Genomic DNA, 20,999 nt, shown 5'->3' with positions numbered 1-20,999 from the left:
ACTGTTTCTCCACAAGCCATCGTAGGAACCACAGTCTTACTTCAGCAGCGATAAAATCTTTGCGGGAAGGGCATCCCATGGGTAGCCTGGTCGGAAAGGGGTATTCCATAAAGGGTGTATTAAGAAAATAAATTTAAACGCACCACAATCTCCGAAATTTATCATTTTGAGAACAGTATATCATAGAATCAAATATATATACGGTATGTGTTGATTTCAGTGTAAGGTCGTATTTAAATTTTCTCTCGTGATCATAGAAAACACATTTTCATGAGTGGCGAATACGAGGTTACACTGAAATCAACACATACCGCATATATATTTGATTCTATGATATACTGCGAGGCAATATGATATTTACTAAGTCATAATTGTTTGTTAGTTATATTCACACTAAAGACTTAATCGTCAATGCATAAAGCATGCTTTATTTTATCTCAAGAGGTCAAAATATTACTTGCGTCACAACGTCAAAGAATGGAAAAAAACAACGTTTGAACACGCTAGAGGGCGCATATTCTAATTTCTTTCTGATAACAGAGCATATATATAAAGGAATTTCATCGCAGTTTGGATCAGTTCTTGATCAGAATTTTATCCCTGGATTAAAATTTTCTTGGACAAACAGGTATTTCTCGTGCTTGTTTTATTGCTATAGTAATTAATATTTCATTTACGGTAGTTTGTTCAGTGTTTGTATGATTACATATATATCTAAACTGAATTCGTACATTTGTCATACATGTATCTTATTGCTTTAGGACTACAGACTTCGGTCCGAAACCATTCAAAACAGTTATATTTGTTGTTTAGAACAGCATTTTCACGACTATTATCGCCATCATCAGTCATTTGCGCCATTTAAATAGCCTTCGCAAGTGTTTTTGCACTGGACAAAAAGAGGATCACTAGCAATAAGCCAAAAGTTAATGCGTACATTCATAATACTAACGCAACACAAAGCAAGAAAAAAGCAACAACACAATATAAATGTGCACAAAATGGAATAAAATCACGTGCGTCGTTTAGCAATAATTAAAATAAATTGTCTTATTGCTGAGTATTATTCTTCTCTTTTTTATATAATCCATAAAATGGTCGGTCTTTATATATAGTATGTATGCACTGTGCTGTTCGTGGAGTTTTGTGCTATTCTTCTATGTTTCTTGTTTGTGATTTTTTGTTCTATGTCTTTGGCGTTTGGCCAGTGCCACTAAACCGGGTTTATGTTTAAACTTTTTGCTACTGAGCTTGTTTCTGTAGATTTTTGCATAAATATTTACGCTGAGAATTCAGTTTTAAGCTGTTATATTCACCGCCCTTCACACATTTGACCATGACGCAAATACCTTTAGATGAAATTTGCATAAATGTAATTGAAACATATGATGCAATAACAAGTCATTGTGTCTATGTGTATGAAGGAATAGAAACCTTCATTAGTTATTTCCCAGTTTATTTCCAATGACAAACTGAGAAGAAAGGACAATCATTGGCATTCGTCTGTGATGCTTTTCTTGCGTCCGTTTATTTTAACGTTCCAGGTCGTCTATATTATTTATATATAATTGTTTCAAAAATAAATGAATTCCTTATAAATAGTTTTGTCAAAAACAAATAAATTCCTTATAGAACAGAACAGAACAGAAATTTTATTCGACTTAAGCATAAAAAGCTCATCGTCACAACAATATGTATAGAAACAATGCATGGCATGTGACAAATATAACATAAGTTCTATTAATAAATCAATCATAAGTTTGATATAGATATTGTGAGAGTGTGTATAACAATAACAAGAATGTCATCGATATTAAGGTATAATATGAAAAGGTAATGATTTCGGTGTTATAAAAATCTATATGAATTTCTCTCTCTATATAAATACTTCTCAACGTTGATTAATACAGCCGCAAGGTTCAAGCTGCGTGATACATACAACTTTGTGGCTACTGTTTAAGGATATGAATATTACAAAAAAGACAACAAAACCAACAACAATAACAACAAAAGGAAAAACACGCACTCAAAAGGAAAAAGAATATGTACATCTCGTATGTCCTAAGGATCTACAGATTTATGTTCAAACACTACCGTTTATGATACAATCAAAATACCAAAGAAACATTTATACTATATTAAGGAATCACGTAATTTGAAGGACTTATCACAGTAAAGCGCTAACTTCCTTAGGGTGGTTTGGTTGTTACTTTGCATTAAAACAATATATTTCATCAAACTCGTATGAGTGTAAAAATACTTCGGAATATATTGACGTCTAAGGTCCGCATATACTGGACATTTGAGGACGAAATGAAATTCGTCCTCAATATCATTTAAATTACAGAGTGAACATTTTCTTTCATTCCTAGGAACCTTATTGTGTCGACCTATTTCTATAATTAGTTTATGGGATGAAAGGCGTAATTTAGATAAAATACTTCTATACTTTGTATTTTCAACAAGACTGAGATATGAAGATTGTTCAAAATTTGTCTTAATTTCTTTAAACACATCTAGAGACGGAGACAAGTCTAACCCAGACCTCCAATTGCTGATATAAATATCTCTGAGTCTACTTTTTAGTACGGGAACAAATACGTCCATTTTTACCGACTCAGGGTATAACCATATTTCATAAAGACCGGATGATTGGAGAATTTCCTTAACCTTTGATGCCCAGTTCGTAGACGAATGATTTTCAACACTATACATTTGATCCTGTAATATAACATTTATATAAAGGCCGTCAACGCACGCGTTACACGTGAGCTTCTTGGAATGAACAGAAAATACATATGCCCATGGTTATAAATCATCGTGGGTATACTGTTAAGAAACGTTAAATTTGCCCTTGTATCAGGTAGTTCTGGTAAAGGAAGTTTTGTTTTGTATATTTGAATAACTTAAAATGAAACATTGCTTTTCTACCAAGTAAATTGAAACTTGATATTGATTCATCAATAAAATCGCGTGTGGACTGACGTACACGTGTGCTTCTGTGGATAAAGCCCGGAAAGTGTATACTTTACATTTGGGTATACTAAATTTGTTTGTTTGTACTTTCCATTCCATTTTTATTACAGGATTACTTGTTTAAAGGGACTTCCACAATGCGAAAGTTGGTGGGGAAACCTAAAGAAATGTTTTAAAAGTTCATGTTTTACTTAGTTTTGAGAAACAATAGTTTCAGGCAGTAAAACATACATCCTTTCTGATATGTTTTTCTAGTAATGAGGAGTTGACCAAATTTTACGAAATCTTACGTTTAAACTTTTCTTAATTGAGCATATTCATTTTGAATGGTAAGAAAAACAAGTTTTGACATACACCATATTCGTATGGTGTGTATGACAAACTTATTAATGTAATTTGTGTGAATATTGTTTTAATACTCTATTTTTATTCAAAATGATGAATATCTTTTGAAAATGATTGTATTATATTTTCGTTTTTTATCCTAGACACCATCAACATACAACAATGAAGACGGCTGTATTGTTTCTGGCGTTGATGCCATTCGTGTTCTCGGCTCATGTTGTGCAGGACAGATTCATTGAATCTCTTCTCGGCGGATACGATAGTAAGCCCATGCCATTTTGTATTTTGTTAAGCGTGCATGTTCAGAGTTTAAGGTATGTGAGCAATACCAAACAACATCAGAGTCCGATACGCTCACCAATCGGCCATCCCCACCAATACAAGGTAAACGTCAATTGACCCTTAGCAATTATTTTGCCATTCGATACTCTGCCGATAATATAACAATGATTGTTCATTTCTTTGTTTCTGGGTTTTAGCATTAATTGGCCAACAAAAGAGTAGCAGTTAACGCAGGTAACGTGTTTTCGTTGGGAGCAATCCCCAATGCAAGCATTTTTTCGCAACAAGATAAAAGAAACGTCGTTGTTTGGTACGCGTTGACAGTTGACATCAATAATTTAGGTCACATGCGACTAATGATAAGTATTGTGATCACATATTGTCCGTCTTACGTCAACCGTTGTGCGTCTTTTTGTTTTCTTTTGAAAAACTTCTTACCTTAAACAACTTAAACTTTACTGTGTGGTCCTGTATCAGATCCCTTCGCTTTAAATGGGTCCATGGGTCAAATTTCGGTGTTTTACCTAATTCCTTCTAGCCTAAAATATCTTAAAAATAAAATATAGGGCTCTAAACTTTTTCACAGAATATTATGTTGGTTTTCTTATTCAAAGCTCTCTCAAGCTATTGTCGTTTGTTAAAAAACATGGCCGTTAGATGTCAGGGATGGTTTCCTTATATGGCCATACTTATGGAATCTTTGTAATTCTGCTCTGAAACTTATTGCCTAGTTTCCAAGTACTTTCATAGAAATGTTTATCATGTGACCATCAAGATGTCAAATTCATTCTAGCCATGTTTATTAGCTAAACAAATCGCCACCAGCGGGCGGAACTGGTTTTCCTTAAGGCATTATGGTAAAAGCTTATATACTTATCTCTTAAATAACTGGCATTTAAATCTCCCCACTGCCACATAATTTATATTTGGTGGTCTACCTTATATTTGCATTCAACCAAAATAGGTCCATGCGGAACTACGACTTTCATGGCAACTGAAAAAGAAAAAGTTGAAATTTATCTCCTTCAATTTTATTCACGCTACAAAAAAACAACAATGTTTACAGTTTTGCAAACAGATTTCAACATGGTCCTTTGATGAAATTTTTACCTACTATGTTATTTTTGATCATGAATGTGCTATTCTATCATCGTTAATATATGATTGAATGAAGCTGAAACACAGCAATTAAAATTTTATTTTAATAATTAGTTTGCTGTTTTCACGACGGTGATATTATACAAGACCAGTCAAATGGCGCATGTAAATAAATATCAGTGAAAATTTAATTCGACTGAAATGTGTTGAGTTTGGTGATTATCTTTTAGTATTTCGAATGTATCGAATGTTTGTTTAATTACTTTGTTTAAAACTTATTCCCGAGGTCCCGAAGACTCGACGTTTGGAGTTTTGACTGTACTTGACAACGCATTAAGTAGAATATATATCGGTGATGGAATATTATATTAGCCAAAAAGTGTACCCAGCGTACGTCTCCATCTATCCTTTAAAATAAATATCAGAGTCTTACAAAACTACAATGGCATTCAAGGTAGAGCAACGTTCTTACAAGACCAGGACCATACTGGACACAGAAATAACGTCATTGTAAAATTACCACTGCTTTTCTTGCCGTCCTTATATTTGTACATACCACTGCCTGTAAGTAATAGTTAGAGCATATTAGGTAACTATTAAAAATAAAAAGGGGGGGGGGGTAAGTGATCGATTTCATATATAGTCAAGATTTTACTTAACATGATCTAAATGTCTTAGATTTTAAAATGTTTCAGCAGATAGGATTCCAATTGTGTCATCATCTCTGTTAATAGTTATAAATTCCAATTACAATGACTTATTGAGGACAGATAATGTCGGCTATTATCAAAGTACAAGTCCCTAATATTTCAGTCCTAGATTTGGCCAAGCAGCTCCTTGCTCAGTTCGGTACAGACGAAACCGAGGCGCAATGTGAGGCCACATTTTGCCCTGAGCTCGTCAACAAAATTGACGGACACAACCCTATCATCACAAATCTGCTGTGCGGTCTCGTCTGCAAAGAGTGAGTTCAGTCATTGTATTATCCAACGCTCTATTAGAGAATTTCTTAATGATAAGGAAGGGTTTTAGATTTCAACATATTTTAAAAATCTTAATTGTTTTGTGAATTTTTCATTCCACGTAGGTAATACAACATTTGTAAGTTTTCTAATTATATTCGTCACGTGAGACATTTGACCGAAACATCTCTACAAGATATATATCATATTGTCCGGAGTCGTCGTCCGTGTAGTCCACAGGTTAACGTGAATATAACTCAATGAAACTTGAAATGGAAATACACAAAGATATTAACATTAAATTATGAACCAATTTAACAAAAACCTTGTCTAAGTATATGTTAGAGGCCGAGAAAGCTGACACCACATTCTGTAGAACGCCAAAATGAACTTATTTGGTGTTCGCTCTTATTTAAGCCACTAGCTCCGCCCTTTGTGTAGTCACGTGTTCTTTTGCGCGAAAGTTAGCCCGCCCATGCGTGAATTTCATTAAATAATTGTCGGGCGATGGTAAATTGCCACGTTTTCGTGCATGTGTTATCAAAGCAAATAAAATTGATTGCTGTTTGTACAAAAAAAGGAATAAGCACCGAAACATGCACGCTTAACATGAACGTTTATAGTAAGTAGGTTCGTTTGTATAGTACATAACTTTACTTAAATGATCTCGTTAAGTGTTTTTTTTCATAATGATTAACAAAAGATTGCACATTTTAGTACTGAATTTATTTCATTTATTTTTTATTATAAAGAGCGTATTAAAGGAAGAAACATTTATGCTTATTTTGTATTTTAATATTGTTACATTAATATTATAATTGCGAACAGAACAGTTGGCCATACGACTTGATAGCTGTTTACACATGATTTTGTAAATTCTGGCTCATGGCGGAACAGCCGCCAGAAAAACACAGCATTAACTGTCAATCATAGATACTTCGCGCGTGCGCAAAGGGCAGAGCTATACATCTATGAATATAGCCGACTTTATCAAGTCGGGTAGACCGTAAAAAATACATTTGAAATGGTACGTATCCCTATTTGTCTTGAAGCGCGTGAATTTACAAACACTTGCAAAAGATTAACATAATAACGATGTGATAAAAGTTTTATTTTTTCGAAAAACTCTGTTGTCACGATTTATTGGTTAAGGCATAAAACAGTCTTTAATGCTTTCTTAATAAAAAAAACAAAAACATAATAACGACGGGATAAAGCGAATTTTTCGAAAAAATATGTTGTCGCAAAAGTGTTTGCATCCAATCTCTTCAATGCAAGTCTAAGTTTGTGTTATTAGTTTTTGTTTTATTACTTTAAATAGTCACATTTATTGCTTAAGGGATAAAGCGGTATTTGATGAATTCTTAAGAACTATACAATTACATTAAATACGTTTTTATTAGAACTAGCTCAGCTAGTAGCTATCGGATTAAGTTTCATTTTACATTACGTTAGTTGCACGCTCAAATCTACATTGGCAACACTTCGCAAAAAAATAAGAATTTCGTCTGTCGGGTTCGAATGCTTTATACATTGTTATTCATGTTAAGAAAAAAGTACTGTTTGTGCATGAAATATAATAAATACTACATCTCGATCTTACAAAGACAACAAATATCCTCTATTTATTATGAATTGCTGGTCTCTTCAGTCTATAAACGAAACAGGGGGAAACATTCTACTCCATCTGTTGACTTGCTGTATAACGATAATGAACTATAAATAATTTTATATATTATTTCACCTTTTGTAGGGCTCAAATTCTTTCACAAAACTTCGTTGTAACCGCTCCACCACTGGGAGGGAAATAGAGATCCAGAACACCAGCTCAGCACATCGATTTCAATTTGATTATGATCTATAACAGTCAATAAAATTTCAACAATTGAAGCATTTTTTCACACAGCTGCGAGGGGGCTTTAGTACATAATGCAACTGAAGCTAGTTTATGACCAATTTTAGAGGTTGTGGCTTCCATTTCTGTGTGTGTTACAGACACATGTTTCCATTACATATACCACTTAATAAAATGGAAAATGGAGATGAAGCAATTTCCTGATTTTGCAGGCCCCATTTATACCAAACCATAAAGCTACTGTAACACCGTGTTAACGTAGTTTTTATCATATAGTAAAACTATTCATTAACATCTTTAAACAACCACATTCAGGAATAGAGGCTATCTATGTTATTGCTTTATAAAGGCGTTTTTGTATGACGAGGATTTCTTTTTATTTTCATGGCATTTTAATAGATGTTCTCTTTCATGAGAATGTTGGTATTTACAGAACATATGTTTAAATAACCGAACGCACTTAAATCTTTAGACAACGTCTCTATGTTTATTTGCCTAGCAATTGGGAATTAAGAACGGATTTCCATAGTTCAAAATAATTGTCAAAACATGATCGACGTTACAGACAATCGTAAGTGCCTGATTAAAATGGACATAGTAAATTTTCTAAAAATGAACGTTTTTGAAGTTGTTTTTTTTTACATTTTAATTGAGCAGGTTTTGACATCGAACTACAGGTGTTTCAGTGAGCAAACCCTACGGGTACCCTTACTCTTTTACGCATCGATTTTGATACATTAAAACGTTCTAGTCTGAACTGAATTTATAGAGAATAAAATAGAGTTCGTACTTTCAGAAGACGTCGTAGATATAACTCTCAAACTAAGGACGAAGTTATTAGTTTTACAGAAGAAGCAACTTTTTTGATTTTAGATATACTTAAATACCGTTGCGTGTTTCTGGACCAGCAAATCTCAAATCAAAATAATGAAAAGAACTTAATTTGTTAACATTATATACCTTCCTTCGTGGAACATCCATACGTTTTCAAAGTATGCCTTAAAGCTGCACTCTCACAAAATCTGCGATCTGATCTTTTGTCAGCAGTCTTATATCACTGGTCAGCTGATATTTACGCAACAATTGTCCCATTCCAAGATAAAAAATTAAAAAGTTGTCAAAACGGCAAATCTGTGGGTGTGCAGCTTTAAAACACAGTGAACATGTATTAAAATCATACTGGTAGTTAAGGCTTAAATAAAAATGATGTACATAAATCGTGAAATTCTTCTCCAATGTTATTGTTTTCTATGTACGTTAAGTTAGCGGCTTAGCGGCCTAGAGGCCTAGCGGCGTGAAGTTAGCGGCCTAGCGGCGTGAAGTTAGCGGCCTAGCGGCGTGAAGTTAGCGGCCTAGCGGCCTGGCGGCCTAGCGGCGTGAAGTTGGCGGCCAAGCGGCCTAGCGGCCTAACGGCCTAATTATTTGTTTCTATTTCCAAGCAATTGTTAATGCGTTTTTTTTAAAACAATGATAAATCAAAGTTTTTTATCCATACAGTTACATAGCGGCCTTAAATTGTTTTCTATTCAGAACATTTTTCTTTACCTTTTATTCTAAAACAATTTTAAATTAACTGTTTCATGCACAAATTTTCACTCTGATCCGTTTTTAAACTTTTTTCAAAAAAGTCGCTCAAGCTCTTCAGCGACTAGCGGCCTAGCGGCGTGAAATTAGCGGCCTGGCGGCCTAGCGGCCTAAATTGAATCCTATTTCAAAGCATGTATTCATGCATTCTCTTCTAAAACAATGACATATTAACTGTTTAGTCAGCTTTTCAAAGCATATGAACATGCCTCTCCTTCATTTTTTTATTATATATTTTCTGTTTTTAGGCCGCTGAAGTGCTCGATTATCATTGTCTTAGAAAAAGTGCATGTAAACATGCTTTGAAATCGGATAACATTTTTGGCCGCCAGGCCGCTAGGCCGCTAACTTCACGCTGCTAGGCCGCTGAAGTGCTCGATCGACATTTTTGAAAAAAAAGTTGAAAAACGCCTCTGGGTGATAATTTGTGCATAAAAACAGTAAATATATCATTGTTTTAGAAGAATAGGCATGTTTAATGCTTTGAAATAGCTGACTGCATTATCGACGTTTTTGAAAAAAACTTTGATAATCGCTAATCGCTTCAAAGTGTTAATTTGTGCATAAAATCAGTTAATATGTCATTGGTTTCGAAGAAAATGCATGTATACATGCTTTGAAATAGGATTCAATTTAAGGCCGCTAGCAGGCCGCAAACTTTACGCCGCTAGGCCGCTGAAGTGCTCGATCGACTTTTTTGAAAAAAAGTTGAAAAACTCTCCAGAGTGATAATTTGTGCATAAAAACAGAAAACACATCATTGTTTTAGAAGATCAGGCATGTTTAATGCTCTGAAATAGCTGACTGCTTAATCAACGTTTTAAAAAAAAATGTTGATAATCGCTTCAATGTGTTAATTTGTGCATAAAACAGTTAATATGTCATTGTTTTAGAAGAAAAAGCATGTATACATGCTTTGAAATAGGATACCATTTTAGGCCGCTAATCCGCCAGGCCGCTAACTTCACGCCGCTAGGCCGCTAGGCCGCTAGGCCGCTGAAGTGCTCGATCGACTTTTTTGAAGAAAAAAAAATGAAAAACGCTTCAGAGTGATAATTTGTGCATAAAACAGTAAATATATCATTGTTTTAGAAGATCAGGCATGTTCAATGCTTTGAAATAGCTGACTGCTTAATCGACGTTTTTGAAAAAATATGTTGATTATCGCTAATAGCTTCAAAGTGTTAATTTGTGCAGTCAAACAGTTAATATATCATTGTTTTAGAGGAAAATGCATGTATACATGCTTTGAAATAGGAAACCATTTTAGGCCGCTAGGCCGCCAGGCCGCTAACTTCAAGCCGCTAGGCCGCTGAAGTGCTCGATCGGCTTTTTTGAAAAAAAAGTTGAAAAACGCTTCAGAGTGATAATTTGTGCATAAAAACAGTAAATATATCATTGTTTTAGAAGATCAGGCATGTTTAATGCTCTGAAATAGCTGACTGCTTAATCGACGTTTTTAAAAAATAAATGTTGATAATCGCTTCAATGTGTTAATTTGTGCATAAAACAGTCAATAAATGTCATTGCATTTTGATAGGAGAAAATGCATGTATACATGCTTTCAAATAAGATTCAATTTTAGGCCGCTAGGCCGCCAGACCGCTAATTTCGCTAGGCCGCTTAAGTGCTCGATCGACTTTTTTGAAAAAAAAAGTTGAAAAACGCTTCAGAGTGATAATTAGTGCATAAAACAGTTAATTTATAATTGTTTTAGAACAAAACGTATAGAAAAATATTCTGAATAGATTTTTTTAAGGCCGCTATGTAACGGTATGACTAAAAAACTTTGATGTATCATTGTTTAAAAAAAACGCATAAACAATTGCTTGGAAATAGAGAAAAAATTAGGCCGCCAGGCCGCTAGGCCGCTAACTTCACGCCGCTAGGCCGCTAACTTCACGCCGCTAGGCCGCTAACTTCACGCCGCTAGGCCGCTAGGCCGCTAGGCCGCTCACATTTGTTTTCTTTGCATGTGCATTAATTTAATTGGAATTATATTTATTTTTATTTTTATGCGATCACACTTAAAGTGTCACTGAAAACCGGATTTATTTTGTAGTATCTAGTTTTTTTAACCTACAATTCAATCAGTTAGAAAACAATTACGCAGTGAATATATAATTGTATTGTTTTGTTTGTCAAGGGAATTATATCCAGTGCGCGAAGTTTTAATGTATATGATATCGGAAATCATTTCCAATTAAATTGCGGCTGCCGGTTAAAATATGCTATATATTTTTCTTAGATTTAAACGTTGTTTTCACATTTAAATGAAAATCTTACTTTTTAAGTTTTTTTTTCTTCAAAAGGCCATACTTCTTAAAGATGTGCTATCATTTGACTGTGCTGTGTGGTACATGTCTACAACTCGAAAACATCTGTCAATGCTCAAGTTAATAAAATAATACAAATACAAGTTGCTGCTAATGTGCAAGCTATTTATAGTATAATTAGCTCTAAGGGCTATTATCTTATTATGGTCATAATAATCAAGACCTGTTGACTTCGATGATGTAGGAGCCTTATTCCCCCTAGGATATGTTTAATTGTTTGATCTGAAATGGTTATTGAATGTCGTTTATGACCAAATACTGACAAGCACAACAATTCGGGCACATCGGGTCACAAATAGCCATCGGTATAGAAAGGAACACTGGTTATGATATGTTAAATGTATTGTGTTTCAATTTTACGTTTAAGTGATTTATAGTGGTTGATATTTTCCCGCGTTATTGTAACCTAATTTGATAAACTTTTTTCCGGTACGATCGGATCGTTGTAATTACAGAATGGGTAAGGACGAATTATCGTGAGATTTTCTTAAATGAAATGAAGTACTTTTTTAACAATTTTTGAATGAGATAAAGAAGCATTGGTGTATATATAAGTAATGAATTGCGAGATCATTGTCATTAAAGTATACGTGGAGTCCTTGAGACTCCACACACTTTAACCAGCCCAACTGCGTTCATACTCCGATAATGACATCAATCAATTCATTCCTTAATTAAATGCATGAGGCAGGACGAACTTTTCATTTTCATAATATCGAATTTTAATCAAAATAAGTCTCTAAATACAGATGTTAAAACAATGAAGGCTGATAAGTTGTTTCAGACCTTTTCTTAACCGGGGGTTTATTATTTATTATCAACGAGCACGAATATTGTTTTCTTAAAGTATGTTTTAATTTTCCTAGAAGTTTGGTTATCGTATTTACTCAAAACTATAGAGTGAAAAGTAAGTATTGGACTTTGCCATAAGAACAGCCATTGTATATAAAGCTATGACTAGTTTATACTAGCAGTCGACGTAAACCAGTTATACTATGCCGAGGCATTAAAAAACTACACAGACAAAATGTTTTCAATTCTGGAATGTAAAACCAAACAGGTGCATTGTACTTTTTAATGGAATCCCACTTTGTGTTTCAACCAATTTTTATATATTTCTAGTCTATGCTTCGTACAGAAGGCACAGGCTTAAGCAGTACTGGCTGCGGATCTGTGTTGGAAATTGCCTTTTGCGCTCGTGTTTGTTATGCACAAGGTGGCGGTACACGCGTGCACGGTGTGCTTTCCAGTCAACAAAATCCTGAAGGTTCGCTTGCAACTCCTCTTCCGGGAATCACTTATGCACATTACACAAAGCTGTTTTTCAACTAGTATGATCGATAAATCCTTAGTGAGCAGCGCTAACAAATACAACTTATTTCACAGTTGTCATTTTATATTGAACAAAATAAATACTTCAATATCCAATACTGATATTTAGATATGCACACAACATGTGTTTTGCACTAATTTCTTGCCTGAGATAGTAATTGGTCTCGTTCTTGACGCTTGAAAATGGCTAATGCAGATTTAATTTCAAAACGTTTTCAAGAGTAAAACAGGACACACTTCAACTGAATAGCGAGTTCAGCAGATTTGCCGTCTAACATACACCATATGTACTAAGAGGTATTTATCGACCAAGTTGACCTGCTTCTCCTGTCCTCTATTATCAGTGAATGAAACCATTGGAATTAAAATATCCACTTTAAGGAAGACTTTTAAGATCCGTTTGATCAAAACGGAATACCTCACTTTTTACTTAGTTATTTATGTGGAAAATATAAATTTGATTTAAAAAATGCTTATGTTTAAATAAAGTTTGCTTTTAGAAATAAACCTTTTATACGGGAAAAGGTTATTCTATTTTTCAAAGATTTTTCTTGAAGCTAAATGCTCTCACATTTTTATTCATACAAAGTTATACAGACACAACCAAATGCTCGAACATAAATTCCACGTTACATTATATACATATACTATAGACTTTATGAAAAAAATGCACTGGAACATGAGTAAATGATATACTTAAATACCAAATATTAGAGAACTGTCGCTCAACAAGCCGTAGGAACAAGTCTACGTCAACGTCGACCAAAGCTTTAAGGAAAGGGCAATTCATAAAGGGCGTATTTAGAAAAGGGCGTATTTAGAATATTAATTTTATGAGCCAAAGAATTGTTGATTTCAGTTTAATTTCGTTAATTTCAGTCGAGATCATAGAAAATTTATTTTCACGAGTCGCGAATACGAGCTTACACTGAAATCAACAAATACTCCGTATACGTTTGATTATATTATATACTGCGAGACAATATAATATTCACTAACTGATAATAAGTGGTTATTATTATTCACACTAAAGACTTAATCGTAAATGCATAGCATGCAGTATTTTATCATAAGGGGTCAAAACATCACATGCGCCACTACGTCAAAAAATAGATAAACGTGTGAACACGCTAGAGGGCGCTTTCTCTAAAAACTTTCTGATAAAAACGCGTTTATAAAGGACTTCCATCGCAATTTTTGATCAGTTCTCGATCGGTATCCCATCCCTGGATTAAAATTTACTTGGACAAACAGGTATTTCTCTTGCTTGTTTTATTGCTATACTAATTAATATTTCATTTACGGTAGTTTGTTCAGTGTTTATATGATAACAAATATTATTGTTTAATATAGACCTTATATGAATTCGTACATTTGCCAAACATGAATCGAATTGCTGTAGGACTACAGACACCGATCCGAAACCATTCCAAAGAGTTCATAATTGTTGTACAGGACAGCTATTTGCACCAACTACCGCCATCAATTTTGCGTCACTTAAATAGCCTTTCGCAAGTGTTTTTGTACTGGACAAAAAGAGGATCACTAGTATAATCAGGCGAAAGTTTTAAGTTATATGCACAATAAGAACAAGAAAAAACACACACAATCTTAATGTTTACAAAATGGAATAAAAACATGTTTGTCGCTTAGCCACAATTAAAATAAATTTACTCAATTCTGAGAATTATTTCTCTCTTTTGTTGATAGAGGACTTGTCTTTGAAAATATTTAATACTAGTATTGTACATTTAACGTTAAACAAGGATTCAAATGCGTGACCTTTTTAGGTTTGATCCAGCATTTTAGTAAAAATGATTATAATATGTCTCAGAGTTTAAAGCATAATGCATTTAAACGAAAAGTTTAGAAGTCCTCAAGGTCTTGTATAATACACTGAACAAAATTTCTAAGTGGCCCATACAAGAAAGCATATTACTTATATTATTTGCAAAATACCATGAAACTGAGAAAAATTTAACCATAACACAACACTAATAAAACTCAATTAAGAATAGGTTGTAAAAAGACAGGAAATCACCAAAGTCAAACAACAAGGATATATTTTTTCAATTGCAAAAATCTGGAAACAACTTTTAAATTAAGTCACAAAATGGTTGGATTTTACACTGAGAATTCAGTAGTGGGCTGTTATATTCACTGCTCTTTATTATTTACACTTTACAAAAATGAAATCCTTTTATATAGGCCGTCAACGCACGCGTTACACGTGCGGTTCTTGGAATACAACATGAAATACACTTGTCAATGGTAAGAAATCATCGTGGGACAGAAAACAGAAAAATGATTTGCAAATTTTTGGAAAAGTCTGTCGACATTAAAACTATGTTCGGTGTGAACATACATCAGACTTCCTAATCAACAATGTCTTGTGAGTTTTTAAGATATCTTTTTAAATAAGAAAGATATTCAATAAAATAATGAGAAATAATGCATTTCCTGGTTACAAAAAAAACACATATATATATTTAAAATAGCTGCAATTACCACATAGCCTCAAGACATTGCTAATTTGTTAGAAGTGACTATTTTGACACATAAACATAATTCATTTGTATAAAAATATTTCTGGAAAATTTCAAATGCTTTTTTAATAGAAATCGGACAAAAATATTTCGTTTACTTTGCATAACTCCTAATAACAGCAACACATGTTGCAAAGGATATATTTTTCCTACAAAATATTGAACCTCAAAACTAAATAAAAATGACTTAAAAAGGTTTTGCATAAATAAATACCCAAAGGACGGAACAGTAAATAAAAAAAACTTGCAATAATGTTGTCGCAGATTACATGTCATAACATTATATGTGAACAAGAACTAAATTTCAAACGTTTTTAATATTAGATCCAACTACATGGTAAATTGGACGAAAATTAAATTATTATGAACTAATTACTTCTTAGGTTATGTTTTAGTTTTTAATTATGTATCTTCATTTTGAATGGTAAGAAAAACTAACATTTATCATATCCGTATGGTGTTTATGACAAACTCATTAATGTAATTTGTGTGAATACAGTTTTAATGCTCTATTTTCATTAAAAATGATATAAACTTTTGAAAATGATTGCATTCCGTTTCGTTTTCTATCCTAGACATCATCAACATACAACAATGAAGACGGCTGTATTGTTTCTGGCGTTGATGCCATTCGTGTTCTCGGCTCATGTTGTGCAGGACAGATTCATCGAATCTCTACTCGGCGGATACGATAGTAAGCCCATGACATTTTTTATTTTGTTAAGCGTCCGTGTGCGCACAAGTTTTGAGCTCCGTGAACAAAACATTTTTGATAAGCTTTTTCTCGATAACGATCCACAGACGCTCGATACCAATGAAAACACAGAGGTATAAGGTAAGCGCTAAGTGATCCTGTACAATCATTTTGCCATTCGACACTGTACTGCTGGTATAACAAATATTGTTCTTTATGTCATTTTTACTTTACAAACTTTGAGAGTTTGACAAATAATGAAGCGGGATAATCATTTTGTTTTATGTTTCCTTCATTAATGCATTGCATTTTATTCGAGCGATTTTATTTTTCGTTTTTCTTGAAATGGCATTGTGTTTTTTTTTTCTAAATAGGTTCGCGAACTACGGTTGACTCTGAACTAATATAAAATAAGGTCCGTATGGTTCAATGTTTATATATAAATCATTTAGCCTATTTAAAACAATTTAGCTTAAATAGACGTCATGGTAAGCTTCTGTGTCAAACAACTTCTTATCGGAAACCACTTAAACTTTGCTTGAGTGGTCTCTATCAGACCCCTTCGTTTTAAGTGGGTCCATGCAGAACCCTGATCGTCATGACACCGAAAGGGAATTATTATTTTTGAAATAGGCTGGTCAAAATTCTAAATAATCTAAACAAAAATGTTTCTTTGGTGGTCTACCAAATTCATTCAAGCCTTGTTTGTTCGTTCGTTTTATAACACGGTCGCAAGGAGGGCGATTCTGTTTTTATATTGCATGACATTAGTGCAATTTTAAAACAACTTCTACTCTGAAACTTTTAGACACGTTTTGAAATAGTTCTACAAACACGTTCTTGTGTGTGACCAATTCAACGTGTGTTTTTGTGTGACCCTTAACCGAATTCCCTCAATTCATGTTATGAAGGAATTAAGGCGATAAAGGAATAAAACACAAATAATATTTTCTTTAAAAAAACTCTAAAAAAGTATGGATGCTAAAGAATTGAAAATTAGACACTTTTCACAGTTGTGCAAACATAATTCAATTGGGTACTTAGATAACCTTGGCCGAAACATTTTGACCTGTTGAATATTGAACTTTTAGGTACCTGATAGGTCTACTCAGTCAATGTTATTTTATTGACCATCTTGTATATTGACTGTCAAGGCCTATCAATAACTAAAGAATTTACAATGCAAGACGGCATTTTTTTTATCATTATTGAAGCCCTAGCAATAATCAATTAGACATTTTAACTGGTAAAACAACATCATCATAACATCACCATAACAGGCACGGCAGAAGTTTCAAAACTGTTACAGCGGACTTTTGAAAATCTCGAAAACAAAGTGAACGTTTAAACTTTTTCTGAATTTTAACATGTTTTAGCAGTTGGGAAACCCAAATGTGACGTTATGTTTGTTTCTAAAACTTCCGATCTGAAATTGTACTTATTTAGCGCCGGTATGCGAATGATGGTTTAAATGTAATAACACTTCCTGTATTGTTCAGTATTAGACTTGGGCAAGCAGCTCCTCGGCCAATTTGGTACTGACGAAACCGAGGCGCAATGTGAATCCGAGATATGCCCTCCTATCGTCGGCAAAATTGATGGACACAACCCCCTCATCACAGGCCTTGTGTGTGGTGCTGCCTGCAAAGAGTGAGTTCAGTCATTTTACTCCCCAACGGTCTATAACATTACTTTAAGTCAGCGAATTTGGCTAAGTATACTACCGGTCACAAGGGGTTTCGATTTGAACATGTTAAAAAAGGGGAAACAAACAAAGTTAAATTAAAAAATAAAGGAAGCCTTTATAAAAAGGTAGCAACAACATTTCCATATGTTTTCTTATTCCTTGTGTTCGTGCGATGTTTTGGCAAAACATCTGTACGGAGCATGTTGTCTGCCGTTACAGGACAAAGGAATATGTACTAATGACGTTTTAAAAGTAAGGTGTATACTCTGAAACAATGTGAAATTGTATTCACAAATCACACATTTGAACAGTTTACGTGATTTGTACGGTCAAAAGTAACGAGAAAAACTACCTGTTTCACCAGCGACGTGGATAAGTTGAACACCACAAAGCAAAGACATTTCCCGCTCAATATGTATTGCAGAAATGTAGTACCCACACGATATGAAAACAAATGCTATGCCTTATCGTTTTAATTCCGTTTAGTAGTAGAATATATCTTGAATTAATATTCAGTAAAATCAACAATTAAATATAATTATATTGTGTTCCCTTCAAAATCGTGACGTCACTTGGTTCAATATTGCCATATATTTTTAATATATTTATTAAGTCGTTTCCTGTATAAATATATAGCGACGTCCGTCTAAAAATTATTGTTCCTGGTTAATGAAATCTTCTTCTTCTTTTTCTTCTTCTTCTTCTTCTTCTTTTTCTTTTTCTTCTTCTTCTTCTTCTTCTTCTTCTTCTTCTTCTTCTTCTTCTTCTTGGCAACATGTTTTGAGTTGACCAAATTTAACGGAAATATGTCTGTCGACAAAATAACGATGTTTTTGTGTCAAAATGCCCCGGACTGCTTTATCAACAATATCTTGTGAGTTCTTTAGGATATCTTTATGAATAAGAAATATATTCACATTAAATAATAAAAACTAGTGGATCAAATTAATTTGGTGAGTAAAATGCAAATATCTTTCTTAAAATAGATGCAATCACCACAAAGCCTCAAGACATTGTTGACTGGGTGGTACGGACTATTTTGGCACAAAAACATTTACATTGTGTATAGACATTTCCGGATAAATCTAATAAAATGTTCTATCATAAAATTTGCTTAACTCCTAATAATAGCTACACATATTGCAACGGCTATATTTTATTCTTGCTAAGTATTGAACCTCAAAACTAAATAAAAAAACAACATTTTTGTTTTGGTCCTGCAAACGAATTATTGTCCATAAAAGCATGATATGTATCGCGTTATATTTGTTTACATTCATCCACGCCTATTTACTTGAACAGTAACTGTACCAGTGAATGTGAAGGAATATTCCATTATTACTTTCTTTTGTCGCCGTTTCCGCAGAAGGAAATCTTATTCAAGGCATGGAATATAACAAATAATATATACGTAGTCTCTTCTGTTTGATCGTATCACTCAAAGATACATCGTGCTCGACCCACGATATCTCATCCAATATTTACTTGACGCAAGCACCTCGATGTGATTCAACTCAATCGATTGTCATATTATTCCCAAATGTTTAGTTCATGGTTCTTAGTGTTTGGTTCCCGTATGTTTTAACGTTCAATAATTTGGACAGAAAAAAAACACAATTAATAAATTCACGATAATTTTCCAGTTAACGCCATTTGAATTAACACTTATTTTAAATTTCAGCATAGTTGAACGAAACAATTTGTTGAATTTCGGCTTGAAATCAAAATGCATTTCACTCGTGATGACAACATTGCTTTCTAACATCCTCGGTGAAATGAACATCGATCTTACACCGACATTCAGCAAATAGCCTCTATTTTTTACGATGTTATGGCCAATGAACTAAACAGCAGACATTTCACTCTGACAGTCGACTTGCTGTAGAACGATTTATGATCTATAAATAATAATTCTATATAATATTTCAACTTTTGTAGGGCTCAAATTCTTGCACAAACCTACATTTCAACCGCTCCACCAACGACATCGACACCAACTGCAGGGAAATAGAGGTTCACACCAGTGCAGCAAATCCATTTCTATGTGATAATGATTATCTTGGTCAATAAAATTTCAAGAATTGAATAATTGTTTTTCAGCCTTTATGGGTATGCAGTATGTAAAGCACCTTATGCTAGTTAATGATTACAAACAATATTTCCAATAATGTCAAAACTAAAAGTAAAGGAAGTTTTTTTAATTTCGAAATCGTAATAGATCAGATTTGAGTCGCTACTAAGCCGCTTGGAACGCGTTAAAAGTCGTATAAAACCTAGTTATATCGTAGTGTAATCGTATTTACATTGAATGTGCGCATGCGTCAAACTTCCTTTTGAAAAAATATGTTCCCACTGAATAAATCTAAATAATTGTTTTAATAAGGTGAACGGTATAGTATATTTTTCCAAGTGCATGTATTTTTTTGCTTTGGTTTAAACTTCACCGTGATAATGGCTCTACTGACAATACTTACTTTATTTGGTGAATGTTAACTTATTGCGAAATACCATCAGACCTCGGTCAGTCCGATAAAATATCACGCGATCCGGTTAACTGTCAGAGAATATCGATCCTCGTGTCCGAGGAGATCTCTGTCGAAAAAAAACGCAATGTTTACAGATTCTTTTGCACCGTCGAATCATATCCCAGCATTCGTTGCTGAAGACAATAATGTATCTGGGTCACGTAAACAAGCCTACATGGAAACTTCCAACAACGGCCGAAAACGAAACTAGGGATTAGTCACTGAATAATACCAGACAATTTCTAACAAATAACGTAAAATGCAAAAGCGCAACGCTTTAAGATGTTTTATGGTTGATAATTCATTTAAGTGAAACACATGTTGTTCATGTTTTCTTTTTTATAATCGAATATACAATTTATAATAGAGTTGTTATACAATCATTACAAAATTCATCAATAAAAGCCCTTAATTATCAACATTGCGATTTGTTATGTCGTGAAATCATTCGGTCCTGTAACATTGTAAGAGGTCCTGTAACATTGATTAAGTTGCAGGAGCTCGAGTCCTGTAACAATCATCAACTTTTGCAATGACTGAAGTTTACGCCTTGTACTAAACCTTCATGACATTGGAAGGCGGTTAAGCCATACTTCAGCTGCCATACTTCATTAATGGATTGACATTATGGCAGATAAGTTGAGTGACTTTGTGGTATGGCTGCTGCTAACCCAGATTGAGTAACCTGCTTCCTTGTTGCACGTTCAACCATTAGCCCGCTTCAGCTTAATCTTTAAGTACATGCTGCGTTGCACTGTTCGCCTTAAACCGCGTGCA

General features: G+C 33.8%; 2 protein-coding genes across 2 annotated transcripts; both read left to right on the top strand.

The window, feature by feature from the left end:
- The first annotated feature begins 555 nt into the window (after positions 1 to 555).
- On the top strand, positions 556 to 7,553 carry LOC128245838 (uncharacterized). The gene is made up of 4 exons (XM_052964065.1): positions 556 to 628; positions 3,465 to 3,583; positions 5,515 to 5,665; positions 7,417 to 7,553. Exons 2-4 carry the CDS (start codon positions 3,484 to 3,486, stop codon positions 7,472 to 7,474), a joined length of 309 nt encoding a protein of 102 aa, XP_052820025.1. The 5' UTR covers positions 556 to 628; positions 3,465 to 3,483; the 3' UTR covers positions 7,475 to 7,553.
- Positions 7,554 to 13,902: 6,349 nt separating this feature from the next.
- Positions 13,903 to 19,786, top strand: LOC128221885 (uncharacterized). Its single transcript, XM_052930534.1, has 4 exons — positions 13,903 to 14,024; positions 15,892 to 16,010; positions 17,510 to 17,660; positions 19,636 to 19,786. The coding sequence occupies exons 2-4, from the start codon at positions 15,911 to 15,913 to the stop codon at positions 19,706 to 19,708; spliced, it is 324 nt and encodes a 107-aa protein (XP_052786494.1). The 5' UTR covers positions 13,903 to 14,024; positions 15,892 to 15,910; the 3' UTR covers positions 19,709 to 19,786.
- Positions 19,787 to 20,999: the final 1,213 nt, after the last annotated feature.

This window comes from Mya arenaria, chromosome 2 (assembly GCF_026914265.1).
Source record: "Mya arenaria isolate MELC-2E11 chromosome 2, ASM2691426v1".
NCBI classification, from domain to species: domain Eukaryota; kingdom Metazoa; phylum Mollusca; class Bivalvia; order Myida; family Myidae; genus Mya; species Mya arenaria.
Note: the sequence above shows the minus strand (reverse complement) of the source record. Positions and strands in the feature narration are given on the sequence as shown.

Bases quoted from the DNA above. Each gene is read 5' to 3' on its own strand.
- LOC128245838 (XM_052964065.1), top strand. From the start codon at position 3,484: ATGAAGACGGCTGTATTGTTTCTGGCGTTGATGCCATTCGTGTTCTCG. The intron at 3,584-5,514 runs GTAAGCCCATGC...CTAATATTTCAG, and splicing joins TCTTCTCGGCGGATACGATA to TCCTAGATTTGGCCAAGCAG. The intron at 5,666-7,416 runs GTGAGTTCAGTC...CACCTTTTGTAG, and splicing joins TGCGGTCTCGTCTGCAAAGA to GGCTCAAATTCTTTCACAAA.
- LOC128221885 (XM_052930534.1), top strand. From the start codon at position 15,911: ATGAAGACGGCTGTATTGTTTCTGGCGTTGATGCCATTCGTGTTCTCG. The intron at 16,011-17,509 runs GTAAGCCCATGA...TGTATTGTTCAG, and splicing joins TCTACTCGGCGGATACGATA to TATTAGACTTGGGCAAGCAG. The intron at 17,661-19,635 runs GTGAGTTCAGTC...CAACTTTTGTAG, and splicing joins TGTGGTGCTGCCTGCAAAGA to GGCTCAAATTCTTGCACAAA.